At 45.7% G+C, this 17,018-nt stretch overlaps 1 protein-coding gene across 3 annotated transcripts in view; it reads left to right on the top strand.

Annotated features, from left to right (window-relative positions):
• The window catches only part of LOC147464929 (uncharacterized), a 37,290-nt gene extending 20,664 nt beyond the window's left edge, over window positions 1-16,626 (top strand). For all 3 annotated transcript variants that reach the window (XM_086517128.1, XM_086517123.1, XM_086517119.1), the window contains 6 exons: window positions 14,326-14,469; window positions 15,239-15,337; window positions 15,424-15,500; window positions 15,620-15,728; window positions 15,813-16,141; window positions 16,226-16,626. In XM_086517128.1, the coding sequence (XP_086373254.1) occupies window positions 14,367-14,469; window positions 15,239-15,337; window positions 15,424-15,500; window positions 15,620-15,728; window positions 15,813-16,141; window positions 16,226-16,321 (813 nt within the window). In that variant the 5' untranslated portion in view covers window positions 14,326-14,366 and the 3' untranslated portion in view covers window positions 16,322-16,626. The remainder of the gene's footprint in view (window positions 1-14,325; window positions 14,470-15,238; window positions 15,338-15,423; window positions 15,501-15,619; window positions 15,729-15,812; window positions 16,142-16,225) is intronic.
• Window positions 16,627-17,018: the final 392 nt, after the last annotated feature.

Below are 17,018 nucleotides of genomic sequence, written 5' to 3'. Positions count from 1 at the left end.
AGTGTTATGCTGATGCAAAAACGTTAGGGCTGAAAATCGTCAGCTGCGGTGGAAATCTGCTAACGCTATGGCTGATCTGCAAACCAAAACGCTAGGGCTGAAAACTGTTTCCTGTTGCAAAAACGCCAAGGTTCTTGCTGTCTTGCTGTAGCCGGGCTGATCTGCTGTACAAAACGCCATGGCTGGTCTTGATCCAAAATTGCTAGCATCTCTGCTGTGATGCAAAAACGCTAGAGCATCTTGGGGGGTCATGCTGAGAAGTTGCCTGTTGAGCATGTGCTCCTGGTGCCTCTTCTCCAGAAATGCTAGTGCTAGGGTTTTCTTATATAGTTCACTTGCTAATTTGCCCTACCCAGTTCCCAACAAAAGTCTCTTAAAAATAATAAGTGAAAAATGTCAAAAATAGGGAAAATAGGTCTATGCACTATAAAAATGCTGTTGATGGGTTATGATGGAAATCTGATGTCATGGTGTGTTCAACCAAAGGATATGCAGCTAATCTAAGTGCCTGGACATGCACGGTCTGTGAACAAACTCATAAAAGTGCCAGAACACTTCCTATTCTAGGCTAACTGAACTGTATTGAACCCATGTCATGAAGTAGCTTGTCCACGTACACATAGGGTTAGATGTACACGTGACAATGATCCATCTCCACCTTTTTAGAAATAAGTTCACAACACATAGAGGTAGGCATCTCTCTTATGTCAAATATGTGTTGCAAACGTGAAAGCATAACGGGGCGGAGAGCACCCCATAACCTCAAGAACTGTCTAGTCAACCCATCCTCTCCGAGACAGGAGGCACTATCCTGGCCAACCACTACGTCATGCATCTCCTGCATAGAGAAAGGGGCTATTAACGTATGGCACATAGCCTCTGTAACTAGGGGATGTACATGAGGCCAAACCTCTTCTCTAGCACATAGAATATCATCTGTAAGCTAATCAACAACAAACAAATGCTCAACATAATCTAAAGCTATGTCAAGGACCTCGTCAGGATCCGTATGTAATCTGCTTGCAAAATCACGTAAGGCTCTAATGGAAGTCCCTTGGGACGCTCTCGGAAGTGGACAAAGAAATCCTTATTCATCCTATTTGCTTTGGATATCCATGCCGAGATCGAAGCATGATAGGCGAATTCGGATTTCTTAGTTTGAATGTGACTTAAGTGTCTCTCTGGTGTCAATCTCAGGTTCACCCAGGAACACATTTCCTGGAAACTCCTCAAGTCGGCAAATGCAGCTCAAGCGGTCTTGTAGGTCACGCTCCTTGCGAAACAGGCGTTGTCGCCGCTCTGGAGTGGTCTGTCTCCAAGCCTTAGAGGACGTAGTGATGCGTTTAAGCATATGGGACACAGGATCTGAAGAAGCAGTGCGAGTCCAAACATCCTAAATTAGCTGAGACAAGGAAGCATCCTCCAACATCAAGTCAGGTATGCGCGATCCACTTCTGGCATAGGGAAAATTTCAAAACTCAAGTGCAAAGAAATTGTGGTATGATTAGAGAGCAATGTGCAAGGCCAAATTGTAACTGTATCACCATGGGATGCTACCCATGCGTCGCTCATAAAATTTGTCTAGTCTCTCTAACAAACAACTGGACTGCCGTCTAAAACCCCACGAAAACCGCAAAGACTGTGATGTGCGAGCCACATATGAAATATGTCAGGCATCTGTGCCAAAAACTGCAAAAAGGAATCTCTCTCTCTCTCTCTCTCTCTCTCTCTCTCTCTCTCTCTCTACAAGATGCAGCAACAGAGGCATACCCACACATGGAGCCTGGGCAACGACGACATTCTGGGAGCATACCCCATAATAGCTAGTATGATGAGGAGTACAGAGAGACTAGAGCCCGACTTCAGAGGGAGGTACTTCTAGGAGTCATTACTCACAGCCAGTGATCGATTGCTTCTCGGCGTTTGGTACGATGGAAGGAGAGGGCGTTTCTAGCTCGACTAGAGCATGATTTATATCAGTAGTTTTTGAGCCGGGCAGCCACATCTTCCAGATCCGCCAGAGCCATGCCTATACACGTGCTTTCTTTACCGTCGAGATGGTAAAGAAAGCCATTGACAGGATGAAGACCAGGAGAGCATATGTGTTAGATTTACACCACAGTGTTGCTTCACTCAAGTCTAGGGCTAGTTTGTCTCCGGGCTGGCCAATCACTGCATTGTTCGGCCACCCACCTTGTATGGGCTCCTATATCCTTATTTTTCCTTGCTGAGTCGTGGGGCTTTCATTGGCATTGCCCAACCTCCCCTTTGGCATCTACATATGTGAGGTGAGGGGGGTACCCACATTATATCTCAGTTGTACATGTCTTTTGCTCTGGTAGTCATCGGGGCCCCCATAGTTACTTGGAACGGGAACGGGGAACGGGAATGGGAAGGTCCAGAATGGGATGGGAATGGGGAGGAGGAGGGGGCCCGGAACGGGAACGATAGCGGAACGGTTGACTAAAGTAAGGTTTGAAATACCTCCATTTAGCTTAGTCCCAAATCAACTCCTACACAGCCCCAAAACTGCCCCCAAACGTGCCCCCAAAGTGGCCCAAATATGTCCCCCAAACATCCCAAAATCTGCCCCCAAATGCCTACTTTTGCCCGTTCCGCCCACATTCCACCGTTTCGCCCCATCCATGCCCCCCCCCCGTTCCGGAACACCATTCTGGTTACACCTCGCACCGGAACGGCGTTTCATTCTTGACTCCGTTTCGGAAACGGGACTTGTCCGGAACGCCGTTTTCGAACGTTTGGGTTGTGTTCCGTCCATTCCCTGTTACACGGAGTGGGGGGACTGATCGCCCCCTCTACACATAGCGTTTTGTGTTGTCTATACTCTCTCTCTCTCTCTCTCTCTCTCTCTCTCTCTCTCTCTCTCTTCCGCACACGCGCACTCTTACATGGTATTGGAACGTTTAGGCGAATCACTTTTGGCATTGAAAGTTAAAGTGTTAGCCGCAAAATCAATGAGAGCCTTAGTATCACGAAACCATTTAATGCCCAAAATCATATCACATCCTGAGAGAGGAGAAACAACAAATCTTCTAGTGAAGGCAGTCTGTTGAATTGCAAACAACACATCAAGGCACTCCTCCTTGATGAGAGCGTCCATACCGGGACGAAAGCCAGAGACCTCGATAGGAGATCTCGGACTAACTTCGAGGCGGGCTCTCTCAACAACAGAGGAACTGATCACATCATGCATACTACTTGAGTCAAACAATATGACAAAACGGTGCCTTGACGTACGACCATAACATTTAATGAGAGAATCATCAATGGGAGGGTCCTGAGAAACTTGGGGCACACTCGTGTTATCATTCATTGCATTGACCGAGAACGTGGGTGCTGTGGGTTCTTTAGATTCATTCGATTCAAGCTTAGGACATGTTCTTTTTATGTGACCCTTAATGTGACAAGGAAAACAACGACCTTCCTTAGAATAAGTGCTTTGCTCTTCGGACGTGATGTATCCTCCTACAATTCCTTGTGCTACTTTTTCATCTGGAGTAAGCTTAGGTTTAGCAATTGTGTTAGCCTTACCCTTAGATTCATTGGAAGAATTCTTTGATAAGAGACTGTTGGAAGATTGGTTAGAAGAGTTATCATTCTTACCGTTCTTACCGTTCTGAGGTAGTCTGCGAGGTACTTGTGGAAGTCTTGTTCTCCTTGGGCTTTCCCTTGTTGTGCTTCATCTCTTGGGAGAGAGCGATCGCTACCGCCTTGTTGAGATCCGCAGGGTCAGACTTTGACATCAAACTTGATGTACTCATCTAACCCAAAGAGAAAAGCCTCTTTGCGCTCATCATCCGACTTGCGTAATTGAGTGCCTAGCTGCAAAACACGGTTAGAAAAAGACATGACTGGCATACCATGTTGCTTGAGATTGTGCCAATCCTCTTTCAATCGTGCGAGGTATTGAGGTGGCATAAACAGCGCCTGGAGCTTGTCTTGGAAATCAGCCCAACTAAAAGAGAGGGGGGTGAATTTGTCAGCTTCCTCTAGATGCGCGGCTAACTGTGCCTCTTGCCATGCGTGGTACCAATTGATGGCATCACCGGCAAGGTGCATAGCTGCCGTCAAAATTTTGCTATTTCCTGTTTTCTTAGTTGTCGCAAAATAAGCATTAAAGATGCAACCAAGAATGAATCACCGTAGCATCTATCTTACCATCATACTTACTGAAAGTCAACTTTTCGGTGACTGGGTTGTTGGCATCCGCATCGTGGCTTGCACCACTTCAGGAACTCCCACGATCTTTGGGTGGATCGTCTTCGAGGCTAGTACTTGGGCAAGCAATTCTTGAGTGCGTAGCTGCCTTTGAGCTTCACGCTCGGCCTCCAAGGCCGCGCTTCGTGCTGTCACTTCCTCCTTTCTTAGTTCTTTTCTTTCTTTCCTTGCGTCGCATTCGCGTTCGAAAGCAAGGCGCTTGTCTTCTTGTTGTGCGGCAAGTCTGGCGTTCCTTTCGTCTCGCTCGCGGTCCTTGGCTGCTTGCTCACGGTCCTTAGCTGCTTGTTCGGCGGCAAGTCTTGCAATTCTTTCGTCGCACTCACGGTCCCTAGCTTCTTGTTGTTCTGCTTTGTTTGCGAGTTGTGCCAATGCAATATCGACTTGACCATCGCCTCCATAGGTGTGGGTCCAACTCGTGGCGTAGATGGCGAAGGGGGAGGGTTGGAAAAATCTCCTGGTGGGGAGAATCCTTCGTCGCCGCTCTCATGCTCATCACCTGAATGCGAAGTATCCATTCCGCTTCGGGTGACGTCCATGCACTATGATCTTTGGTTCTTAAGTTCACGAGGAACTTGTGTTCTTGATGGTCTTGAGGTTCTTGAGGTTTTCTTTTGCTTGCAAATCGCATTGGAGAAGGATCTTCTCTTCACCTGAGTTCTACTCTTTTCCGCGGGCGCACCCCTTGGCGGCCTTGCACTCACACCAAGGTTGCTTTTTCCCACCTCACGTCGATTGGCCGGCCGCTACATGCACGGTCCGCTCTCAATGAGTGAAAAGAGACAAAAGGGGAGGTTGGACAAGCCCTTCTTTCTTGGGATTGCTGTCACTCTTCAACAAAACAGGATTAGGAATCGACACGCCCAAGTAAACTTGGGTTCGTGCGACCGCAACAAGCAAAAAAAAATTCTTGTGGTTCTTGTAGTTCTTTCCTTGAGTAATACAGAACACTTTCAAAGCTCTGATACCATGTAAGGTGCAACGTAATGAATGTTGTATTTTCTCAAGATTAGTGATCTATATTTGCTCAAGGTTCCTTTTAGTTCTTAGGGAAGGAGAGAGCCTTCCGTCTTATGGAGAGTGGTATGATCACGAACAAAGTGAGTGGATATTGTGCGTGCAAGTGTATGAGACTGAGAGGAGGAGAGAAAAGAGATACGACACCCGAGAGGTTGTAAAACCGTTCTCCGAAGGCCCCACTCTCGTCGGCGAGAGTGGTCTACTTTTGATTGCACAAAGTGGTACAATGCGTATGCAATGGACTGATGCAACTTGGACTATGCCGATGACGACGACGGTGATGACTTAGAGGCTGAGATCTGTGAGACTTGGGGGCTGAAATCTGCAGACTTTGGGGCTGTGTTCATAGGGCTGAAAAACGCAGGTGTGGCTGTTTTTTTAGGGCTGAGTTTTGTACCCAAAACGCTGTAGACTGCAAGGGTCTTAGGGCTGAATTAAGCGCTGCTGTCATTGCTGTAAAACGCTTTAAAAAACGCTGGAATCTGCTGTTTTAAGGCTGCGTTTTGCTGCTGATTTTAATGCTTGAAAACGGCAGGCTTTGTGGGCGACCACAAACGCTAGGGATTGGGCTGTTGGTCGTGGGGAAAAACGCCAAGAAAAAGGCTTGCTGGCGATGGGCTTCTGGGGAGGAAAACGCCAAGGATGGAGAGGTATGGCGCTAGGTCTTGGATGGGGATGGCTCACCAAGGATGGCTTGGGGAGGTTCTTGTTGAGAGAGGGAGGGAGTACCTGTTGCTTGAGAAAGCCTGCTGTGCTCCTTGCTCATCTGCCTAATTGTGCTAACTTGGTTTTGCCTATATATTAACTTACCCAATTTGCCCTACTTAGTTCCCAACAAAAGTCACTTAATAAATAAGTGAAAAATGTTAAAAATAGGATAAAGTCACTTGAAAAATCCCCAAACTGACTCTGATGGAATCTGATGGAAATGCTTATGCTTATGCAGTGTGCAACCAGAGAATATGCATCTATACTAAGTGACTGGACATGCACGGTCTACGAATAGACTCACAAAAGTGCCAGATCACTTCTAATCTAGACTGACTGGACTGACGGGAACCCTGTTATGGTGTAGCTTGTCCACGGACACATAGGGTTGGATGTGTCACGTGACATGCCCTCCTTTTTAAAGTGAGGTACTGGTACCGAGCTACATGGCGTTGAGGGAGATTGCCAATAGCATCTGGAATCCTGGAAGGGACTCTCTGCCGGCCCACGCGGATGTGTGGGTTGCACGGTACTTGAACTTCATAAAGGTCTGCAAAGCTTGCTTCTTTGGGCCGCGCCGAAAGAGACACAGTCTCTTCTGTGGCTCCTTCAATGCTTCAACTTCGTCGAGAGTCATGCTTCTGTCTTCTTCAAGAATCTCCATGGTTGAAAATTCCTGAAACCACTTCCAACACAAAACCATGAACATACCCATGCCATGTAAAGTGAATGGAAAACATCTTGTCTTCGCTAAAGACTGTGTATGCAATGTAGATGAACATAGAGACGGAGTGACAACCCGTTCATCAAACACATGCAAACAATGAGATCGAATCTTTTCTGTTTGATCGAAATCAATCAACTGTGGCAAATCACAATGGAAATGCCCAAGCTTGGTGCTCACACTTTCATGTGCTCGTTCAGAAACTGTGTCATGGCAAGGAAGAGACATGGAATGCGACTTCCTTACATACATACTTTTCAGCTTTTCATGAACAATCCGCATACATTCGTGCTCATTCATGAGTGAAACGTGCTCAACATACAATATGTCATTCCTAGGAAAAGGGATCACATAACGATGCTGACTAAAATACAGGAACCGATCACGAATGAAACATTCGAACAATGCGTGTATATCAATCATTCGGACACCTAATACTTCCTGTGAGGGTTCTGTTGACCTAGGCTCGAGAGACAAGGTCGCTTCTTCTTGAATGATCGAATTGTCCTGTGGGGGTTCTTTAGACCTCGACTCGAAAGCCAAGATCGGTTCGTCGTGATTGATCAAGTCTACAACGAGGTTAGCTTTGCTAGAGAAAGCATCCACTAACACATCATCCTTGTGAACAATCACATCATCTTTATGCAAATCATCATGCTTGTCTTTATAATCTAAATCATCATGCAAATCAATATCATTCAATTCCTCATCATGCTTCATACAATCATGCAAATCCTGGGTATCATGCTTTGGAGAAGAAGAGACTGAGAGAGTCTTCTTTTCCTGAATCCTTTCAATCTTGTCTTGCATATTAGCTATGAGAGATGGAGAATGAGCAATGTCCTCTCCATGAATGACAATAGGAGAATCACTTTTGGCATTGAGAGTTAAAGTGTTAGCCGCAAAATCAATGAGAGCCTTAGTATCTCGAAACCATTTAATGCCCAAAATCATATCACATTCTGAGAAAGGAGAAACAACAAATCTTCTAGTGAAGACAGTCTGTTGAATTGCAAACAACACATCAAGGCACTCCTCCGTGATGAGAGCGTCCATACCGGGACGAAAGCCAGAGACCTCGATAGGAGATCTCGGATTAACTTCGAGGCGGGCTCTCTCAACAAGAGAGGAACTGATCACATCATGCGTACTACCTGGGTCAAACAATATGACAAAACGGTGCCTCGACGTACGACCATAACATTTAATGAGAGAATCATCAATGGGAGGGTCCTGAGAAACTTGGGGCACACTCGTGTTATCATTCATTGCATTGACCGAGAAAGTGGGTGCTGTGGGTTCTTTAGATTCATTCGATTCAAGCTTATGACATGTTCTTTTTATGTGACCCTTAATGTGACAATGAAAACAACGACCTTTCTTAGAATAACTGCTTTGCTCTTCGGACATGATGTATCCTCCTACAATTCCTTGTGCTACTTTTTCATCTGGAGTAAGCTTAGGTTTAGCAATTGTGTTAGCCTTACCCTCGGATTCATTGGAGGAATTCTTTGATGAGGGACTGGTGGAAGATTGGTTAGAAGAGTTATCATTCTTACCATTCTTACCGTTCTTACCGTTATGAGGGTTCTGAGAAGTCTGCGAGGTACTTGTGGAAGTCTTGTTCTCCTTAGGCTTTTCCTTATTGTGCTTCATCTCTTGGGAGAGAGCGATCGCTACCGCCTTGTTGAGATCCGCGGGGTCAAAGACTTCGACATCAAACTTGATGTACTCGTCTAACCCAAAGAGAGAAGCCTCTTTGCGCTCATCATCCGACTTGCGTAATTGAGTGCCTAACGGCAAAACACGGTTAGAAAAAGACATGACTGGCATACCATGTTGCCTGAGATTGCGCCAATCCTCTTTCAATCGAGCGAGGTATTGAGGTGGCATAAACCGCTCCTTGAGCTTGTCTTGGAAATCAGCCCAACTAAAAGAGAGGGGCGTGAATTCGTCGGCTTGCTCTAGGTGCGCGGCTAGCTGTGCCTCTTGCCATGCGTGGTACCAACTGATGGCATCACCGGCAAGGTACATAGCTGCCGTCAAAATTTTGCTATTTCCTGTTTTCTTAGTTGTCGCAAAATAAGCATTAAATTGATGCAACCAAGAATGAATCACCGTAGCATCCATCTTACCATCATACTTACTGAAAGTCAACTTTTCGGTGACTCGGTTGTTGGAATCTGCATCGTGGCTTGCACCACTTGAGGAACTCCCACAATCTTTGGGTGGTTCGGTCTTCGAGGCTAGTACTTGGGCAAGCAATTCTTCAATGCGTAGCTGCCTTTGAGCTTCACGCTCGGTCTCCAAGGCCGCGCTTCGTGCTGCTGCTTCCTCCTTTCTTGGTTCATTTCTTTCTTTCCTTGCGTCGCGTTCGTGTTCGAAAGCAAGGCGCTTGTCTTCTTGTTGTGCGGCAAGTCTGGCGTTTCTTTCGTCTCGCTCGCGGGCCTTGGTTGCTTGCTCACGGTCCTTAGCTGCTTGTTCGGCGCCAAGTCTTGCAATTCTTTCGTCGCGCTCACGGTCCCTAGCTTCTTGTTGTTCTGCTTTGCTTGCGAGTTGTGCCAATGCAACTCGATTCGTTTCTTGTTGTTGTGCCATCATGTCCAATATCGACTTGACCACCGCCTCCATAGGCGTGGGTCCAACTCGTGGCGTAGATGGCGAAGGGGGAGGGTTGGAAAAATCTCCTGGTGGGGAGAATCCTTCGTCGCCGCTCTCATGCTCATCACCTGAATGCGAAGTATCCATTCTGCTTCGGGTGACGACCATGCACTATGATCTTTGGTTCTTAAGTTCACGAGGAAGTTGGGGGTTCTTGATGGTCTTGAGGTTCTTGAGGTTTTCTTTTGCTTGCAAATCGTGTTGGAGAAGGATCTTCTCCTCGCCTGAGTTCTACTCTTTTGCACTCTTTGGCGGCCTTGCGCTCACACCAAGGTTGCTTTTTCCCACCTCACGTCGATTGGCCGGCTGCTACGTGCACAATCCGCTCTCAATGAGCGAAAAGAGACACAAGGGGAGGCTGGACAAGCCGTGCTTTCTTGGGATTCCTGTCACTCTTCAACAAAACACAATTAGGAATCGACACGCCCAAGTAAACTTGGGTTCGTGCGACTGCAACAAGCAAAAAGAAATTCTTGTGGTTCTTTCCTTGAGTAATACAGAACACTTCCAAAGCTCTGATACCAATGTAAGGTGCAGCGGAATGAATGTTGTATTTTCTCAAGATTAGTGATCTATATTTGCTCAAGGTTCCTTTTAGTTCTTAGGGAAGGAGAGAGCCTTCCGTCTTATGGAGAGTGGTATGATCACGAACAAAGTGAGTGGATATTGTGCGTGCAAGTGTATGAGACTGAGAGGAGGAGAGAAAAGAGATACAACACCCGAGAGGTTGTAAAACCCTCCTCCGAAGGCCCCACTCTCATCGGCGAGAGTGGTTTACTTTTGATTGCACAAAGTGGTACAATGCGTATGCAATGGACTGATGCAACTTGGACTATGCCGATGACGACGACGGTGATGACTTAGAGGCTGAGATCTGTGAGACTTGGGGGCTGAAATCTGCAGACTTTGGGGCTGTGTTCATAGGGCTGAAAAACGCAGGTGTGGGTGTGTTTTTAGGGCTGAGTTTTGTACCCAAAACGCTGTAGATTGCAGGGGTCTTAGGGCTGAATTAAGCGTTGCTGTCCTTGCTGTAAAATGCTGTCAAAAACGCTGGAATTTGCTGTTTTAAGGCTGCGTTTTGCTGCTGATTTTAATGCTTGAAAATGGCAAGCTTTGTGGGCGACCACAAACACTAGGGATTGGGCTGTTGGTCGTGGGGAAAAATGCCAAGAAAAAGGCTTGCTGGCGATGGGCTTCTGGGGAGGAAAACGCCAAGGATGGAGAGGTATGGCGCTAGGTCTTGGATGGGGATGGCTCACCAAGGATGGCTTGGGGAGGTTCTTGTTGAGAGAGGGAGGGAGTACCTGTTGCTTGAGAAAGCCTGCTGTGCTCCTTGCTCATCTGCCCAATTGTGCTAACTTGGTTTTGCTTATATATTAACTTACCCAATTTGCCCTACTTAGTTCCCAACAAAAGTCACTTAATAAATAAGTGAAAAATGTTAAAAATAGGATAAAGTCACTTGAAAAATCCCCAAACTAACTCTGATGGAAATGCTTATGCTTATGTGGTGTGCAACCAGAGGATATGCATTTACACTAAGTGACTGAACATGCACGGTCTACGAATAGACTCACAAAAGTGCCAGATCACTTCTAATCTAGACTGACTGGACTGATGGGAACCTTGTTATGGTGTAGCTTGTGCACGGACACATAGGGTTGGATGTGTCACGTGACATGACCTCGACACGTCAGATCACTTCCTTACAGAGGAGCATCTACATGGACTTAGGCGGAGGATCTTGGATCTCTTCTTGGACAGGTTCATTGCTTGGATCTACATACTGGAGTGGGACTTCAGTGCTCCCGCAAGATGCGGGAGATCAGGCATCATTACGCGACTTCATCCGGAGTCACCCAATCACCCTTGCTAACCTTACAACAGACGTATCCCCTGACCTGGGCAGTAGACTACTCCCAGCTCATTCACATTGAGAGCCACACCAAGTCACGGTTTGGTGGCGTTGCTGGTTTGGATTCTATTTTGGTTGACACCGGAGGATTGGAGGCAGGAGATACATGCAAGACAACGCAGATAGATTGGTCTGGCCTCTCCTCTTCTTCGAGGATCTTCATGGCGCTGTGAGCGGGATGAAAACACACACAGCGCCTCTATAATGACCCGACACACACTCTTGGAATGATACACACACACTATGGGGCACCACTCGGCTTACACAACCAGCCTGGCCGAGACAGGAAACACACAGACGGAGTGAGAAGAGAGAGATTTCCCACTTGCCCACTCAACACTCACACATACACACTCACACACACACACACTCTCAATTCAACTCAAAGGAGGAAAATTGCTGTTGTTTAGACTCAATGAAGCTCAGCCCAACACCAATGGGGCAAATAGTTTACACAGTATTGAGGAAATACACCAGATACAACCACAAAGTTAAGCAGAGGCTTCACTCACCGGAGAAGATTACACAGAAAAACAGCAGAAAATCTGTGAGGAATTTGGCAAAATGGACAGCGCCATTGCGTCCGGAACGCCCAAAAACCCCAGTCTACAATGTCAGTGCTCAAATCCGACCCCGGATGAGCAGTTTAGGGCCAAAAAATGCTTCAAAAACAGCAAAAACACAGTTGCGGCTGTTCCTCCTCTCTTCTTCACGTTTTTTCTGGTCTTCTCTCAGTTTTTTCAGTTCCCACACTTAGCTTTATTAGTTGGGCACCCTTGGCCTTTTAGATGACCTCAAACGGACCCCGAACAGGCCAAAAACTGACCTCGCAATGCTAGTTGTCACCTTTTTGCATCATCCGCACACCTGGCACTCAGTTTTTTCAAATAATGCATCCCGCAACCACGTGAAGTGGCCCCAAAAAGTGGTCCTCATGATGACCTTTCTGCATAAGTATCACAAGAAAACACCCACGTCGTGTCCATACTTCTCCGCGTGCAAGTATTGACCCCGTTCGACCTCCTGACGCCACTCGATGCCATCTGACGCACCTGCTTACCTCATGTCGTCGGCCCGCGGATAGCTTCCTCGAGAAATTTTACGCGCTACCAACTCCTCCTTATTGTAGAAAAAACACACTGGTACTGATGATAGTGAAAATCGATGCACTATGTACACCCTGTCCTACCTGTACACATGTGGGCCCCACGTAACCACCTGGCTTTGAAAAATGGGCAATTCTTTATTTGATGCACCGTGCATGTATATGTACATATGCGCAATCCCTTGCTCCAAAAAAACTCCTGACATAATTTGCCCATCCCCTAGCTTGCTAGATCATTCATGATCAGCAGCAGCAAAAAGCGATATGAGACTCGCAACCTCACAAGTCTCCTCATCCTTCACCAACACTTCTTGATCCACATACAGCTCATCTTGCTCGACCATCATCAACCTGGCATGATACAATTTAAGACGCAATCCATTTACCCTTGACTTATGTAGAACACCGTCCAGGTTAGCCAGCTGATATGTGCCATTCGGAAAACACTCCACTACCTTGAGAGGGCCTTCCCACTTAATTTGAAACTTCTTTTGGAAGGTGTTGTCCAGCTTACTATTGTAGCGCAAAACCAAGTCATGCTTCTTGATACCCTTACTTTTGACCTTTTCGTTTATCTTTGCCAAAGCCCTATCTTGCATCTGCCCATAATGTTCCAATGCACTCATCCTATCCAGCTGAACCTCTTGTAGCTGTAAGAGCCTCTCTTCGAATGCATCACTAGTTGGCCCAAACAACTTCTCTAACAACTTGACCGCAGGCAACTCTACTTCCACAGGCAATAGTGCTTCTTTTCCATACACCAAATGAAATGGAGTAAACCCTGTACCTGTCTTCACCGAAGTATGGTAAGCCCATAATGCACTAGGCAATTCCAAATCCCAATTCTTTCCTTGGTGCTCTGTCACTTTTGAAAGAATCTGTACCAACTCAGCATTGAATCTTTCATTTAAGCCATTACACTGCGGGTAATAAGGAGTGGTATGCTGGTGCCTAATCTTCCACAGATTTTGGCAAAATGGACAGCACCATTGCGTCCGGAACGCCCAAAAACCCCAGTCTACAATGTCAAAGTGCTCAAATCCGACCTCGGATGAGCAGTTTAGGGCCAAAAAATGCTCCAAAAACAGCAAAAACACACTTGCGGCTGTTCCTCCTCTCTTCTCCACGTTTTTTCTGGTCTTCTCTCAGTTTTTTCAGTTCCCACACTTAGCTTTATTAGTTGGGCACCCTTGGCCTTTTAGATGACCTTAAACGGACCCCGAACATGCCAAAAACTGACCTCACAATGCATAGTTGTCACCTTTTTGCATCATCCGCACACCTGGCACTCAGTTTTTTCAAATAATGCCATCAGAGGATCAGGACTATTCTAGCATGATATGGGAGACGCCTAGTATGACTATTCACAGAGGCGGACATTGACAAAGCTCTTCAGCGACCAATGCAATACTTTCTTGGACACGCCCTTCGATGGCGGGCATCCTCGGGCATTGATGATAATGATGATGTTTTTAGTCTTTTAGTTTAGTCTTTCACTTCATTTTATTTTTGTACCATGACATTGGATTAGATCCACAAGGATTGTATCTGTTTTGTCTCATAGGTCATGTTGGCCTTTTAAAGATGTTCAATATAACATTTCATTTCATTTCATTTCTCTCTCTCTCTCTCTCTCTCTCTCTCACCTTTTCTATTCTCCATATTGCAGCTGGTAATTTAGCATGGTTGTAACTTGTGGCAGCGTTTTGATTTTCTTACTTCATTGCCTTGCTTTATTGTGGGTAAAGCTCACTTTGTCCTGGTTAGAGTTCAGCTAGCTTGTTTCCTAATGGTTTTGTTCAAGTTTGTTGTTCATCAAACGCCCCATGTATTCCTAAGGTCGTAGCCTTATTTTTGGTCCTGTTTAGGCATTTCACGAATCACATTATAATTATTCTCACCTCTCAGATTATAAGCTCTGTTCTTATGATCTAGTGTGTCTGGATCTTTTTGCAGGACTAGAAAAGGTGGTGGATGAGCTGAATTCTGACTTACACATGGATTTGTGGGACTTTGAAGGCATTCATTATTTCGATGGTGGTCCCTTGACCGTTCAATATCTATTTGTGCTGGATGCGCTAAATTTTTGCTTTTGGCCTGGTATGTTCAAGCATTGGTGGACTTCAGTCATATTTCTGCTACCTTTTGATTCATTGCTTCCTTAGCACTTTAGGCGTGGAATTGTGCATTTACTCTGCATTTGGATGGGCAATGAAACTTCTACTATGTGATTCATTAGCACAGAATTTTGAATTGACATTGTTAGTTATGAGAGTTCACAAAGAGTTCCATACATTGTTACTCTTTGCATTGTCACTGTTGGTTTGGTTGGCGACTTATCAGAATCCCTATGTATTGCCGGTGGTAAGAATCTCAGATAACTTGTTGGTAGTGTCTTAACAATAACAGCTACTTTTGCAGCTTGTTTGTTGAGGTAGTGAAAAGCTGAGACAGTTTCAATGGAAAGTGACTTGGACTGTCTGTTGCAAGTATCTTAGAAGAGGCGACTCCAGGTCACTCAGCAAGTGGTCGTGTTTGATATTTGCTTCCCTTTGGGGCCTCGCTGGACATGTGATCGCCTTTGTAAATAAGAGTGTCCCTTTTATATCATTGCTTTTAGTGTAATAGCTCACCAGCATTGTACTGCTGAATGTGGTTTTCTTTGGGCACTTACAAAAAATCATAGTCAACAGTACTTCTAGCGTTTTGCCATTTGTACTGTATGATAATGATCGTGCTTCCTAAGAACTGAAAGATGTTTTTGTTTGTTTCTTACTGACTTCAAGGATGGTATTGAGTAATTTGTTCAAGTAAAGCTTGAAGTATGGATAGTTCATAAGCATCAAGCAGTTTGTGATGCTTTTTGCAGATGCAGACTTGCATTATGACCATGTAGCTGCAGGTTTAAGATCTGCCTTGATGGCAGATGCTTCTACCTTTGATGCTGATCGCCTTGAAAAGTTTACAGGTTGGTTTGTCAATATCTGATGGTTACACATTTCAATTTGTAACTACATAGTCAAAGAACTCAAGCACAGTAGTTGAATTCGGCAGGCATGGACTTACGTAAGATTTTGAATTGGCCGAGAGAGCTTCCGCTTGAAGAAGAGCGGGCTCGCTTGCTTAGAGAGGTACAGTTGTTTGGGCCCTGGCCTGGGAAACTTTCCTGCGGAGAGTTTTTTGGTTGTTTTGTCGTCGGGTTTTTTTTTAGGCTCTTTGTAGGATTATTCTCATTCTTGTAGCTCTTTAGATTGGAACTGAGTTGAACCGGAGCTTCAGTGGGAAAGCAGCGAACCTTGTTGCTGCTGCAAATGGATCTGCACTCACACTGGTGAATCTGATTGCAAGCCATTTCCCTGGTATGGTTTTCTCACAGCGATCGTCTAATTTAGACATCAGAAAATTATGGGCGACTTATGTGTGCCAAGCCCTTTTTTGTCCAGGTTTTCGAGATCATTGCATCTACAAGGGGCGGCAAGTGTTTATCTACAAAAGGGCCCAAATATTTGTTGCTGATCTTTGGGGCGCTTTTAAAGGCAAGAGCTTTGGTGCTTTCAAAGACATCCAGGGATTAACTATGTTTGCCGACTACATTGTGCCTGCAATTTTGAGGCACCTTGGGATAATATCCTATAGTCCATCGTTAGCCAACAAAGTGGATAGTTTCAATGAACTGCCACCTGGTACCGAGGAAGAAGTCGAGATTCGAGCTTGCACTATAGTGGCAGTTGAAAAGCTAGGAGAGCTGCTGAGTGCAAAAATAGGTAGACAGGTAAGCAAAGCTGTCTTTTTTAATATATGGGATATGACATCCCACTCCCCGGTCAAAACTAAGAGTCTTCTTGGCCATGTGCAGGTGTTGACAGTACAATTAGACTGGTGGCTTTGGTCAACAGGGATTTCTCTCCAATCAAAGCTTCCATGCCATCGGACACACACCATCTATTACTAGTCACCTTGATGTGTCGAGTGCCTGCCTATTGGCACAGTTTTGGGTTGAGTTTCTTCGATGTGTCCCAGAAATCAGTAATTAGTTTTTTGAAGCTCTCAAAATGTGCCGAGCCCGGTCCCTAGCAATTTCTGTAGCAGGACGTTGCTTTGTTGGCTGCAAGCTTTCATCTTTATGGTGAGGATCCACTTATCAATTGAGTGATTTTGGATAGAATTATGGTTGTTCCCCTTGAAGATACTGGAGTGACAAAAAAGGGCATCCATTTGTTTCTTCAGTATATCAAACCCTACAATTGCTGGTCAGAAGCACGGTATCAAGCGTACTCACTGCATTTTTTGTAGGACATATGAATTTTTTTTTTTCCGAGAAAAAGATCCTTCTATTAGTTAATGAAAACTGCCCGTAGGGCTACAACCACCTCTGCAAGAGAGGGCTACAACAAACATGATGGGGAGACTCCCAATGAAAGAACAACATATATACAATGAGGCTAAATCAAGAGATGGGAGGAGGGAAGAGCCACACAGGTGGTCGGTAGTGCCATCTGAGCACACCTTGGACACTGGTGTAGAAAGGCCCAGGGCTCCAGAGTCGAAGGAAAGCCTCGCGGCGCTCCCGCATGCGGTCGGAGCTGCCCTGTAGTCCCTCTAGCTCTCCTCTGAGAGTATGGATCAGCTCTAGCCAAAAGTCACGAACA

This window comes from Adiantum capillus-veneris, chromosome 1 (genome assembly GCF_014529385.1).
Source record: "Adiantum capillus-veneris isolate H3 chromosome 1, ASM1452938v2, whole genome shotgun sequence".
In the NCBI taxonomy this organism is placed as follows: domain Eukaryota; kingdom Viridiplantae; phylum Streptophyta; class Polypodiopsida; order Polypodiales; family Pteridaceae; genus Adiantum; species Adiantum capillus-veneris.
This window is presented reverse-complemented; position numbering and strand designations above follow the sequence as displayed.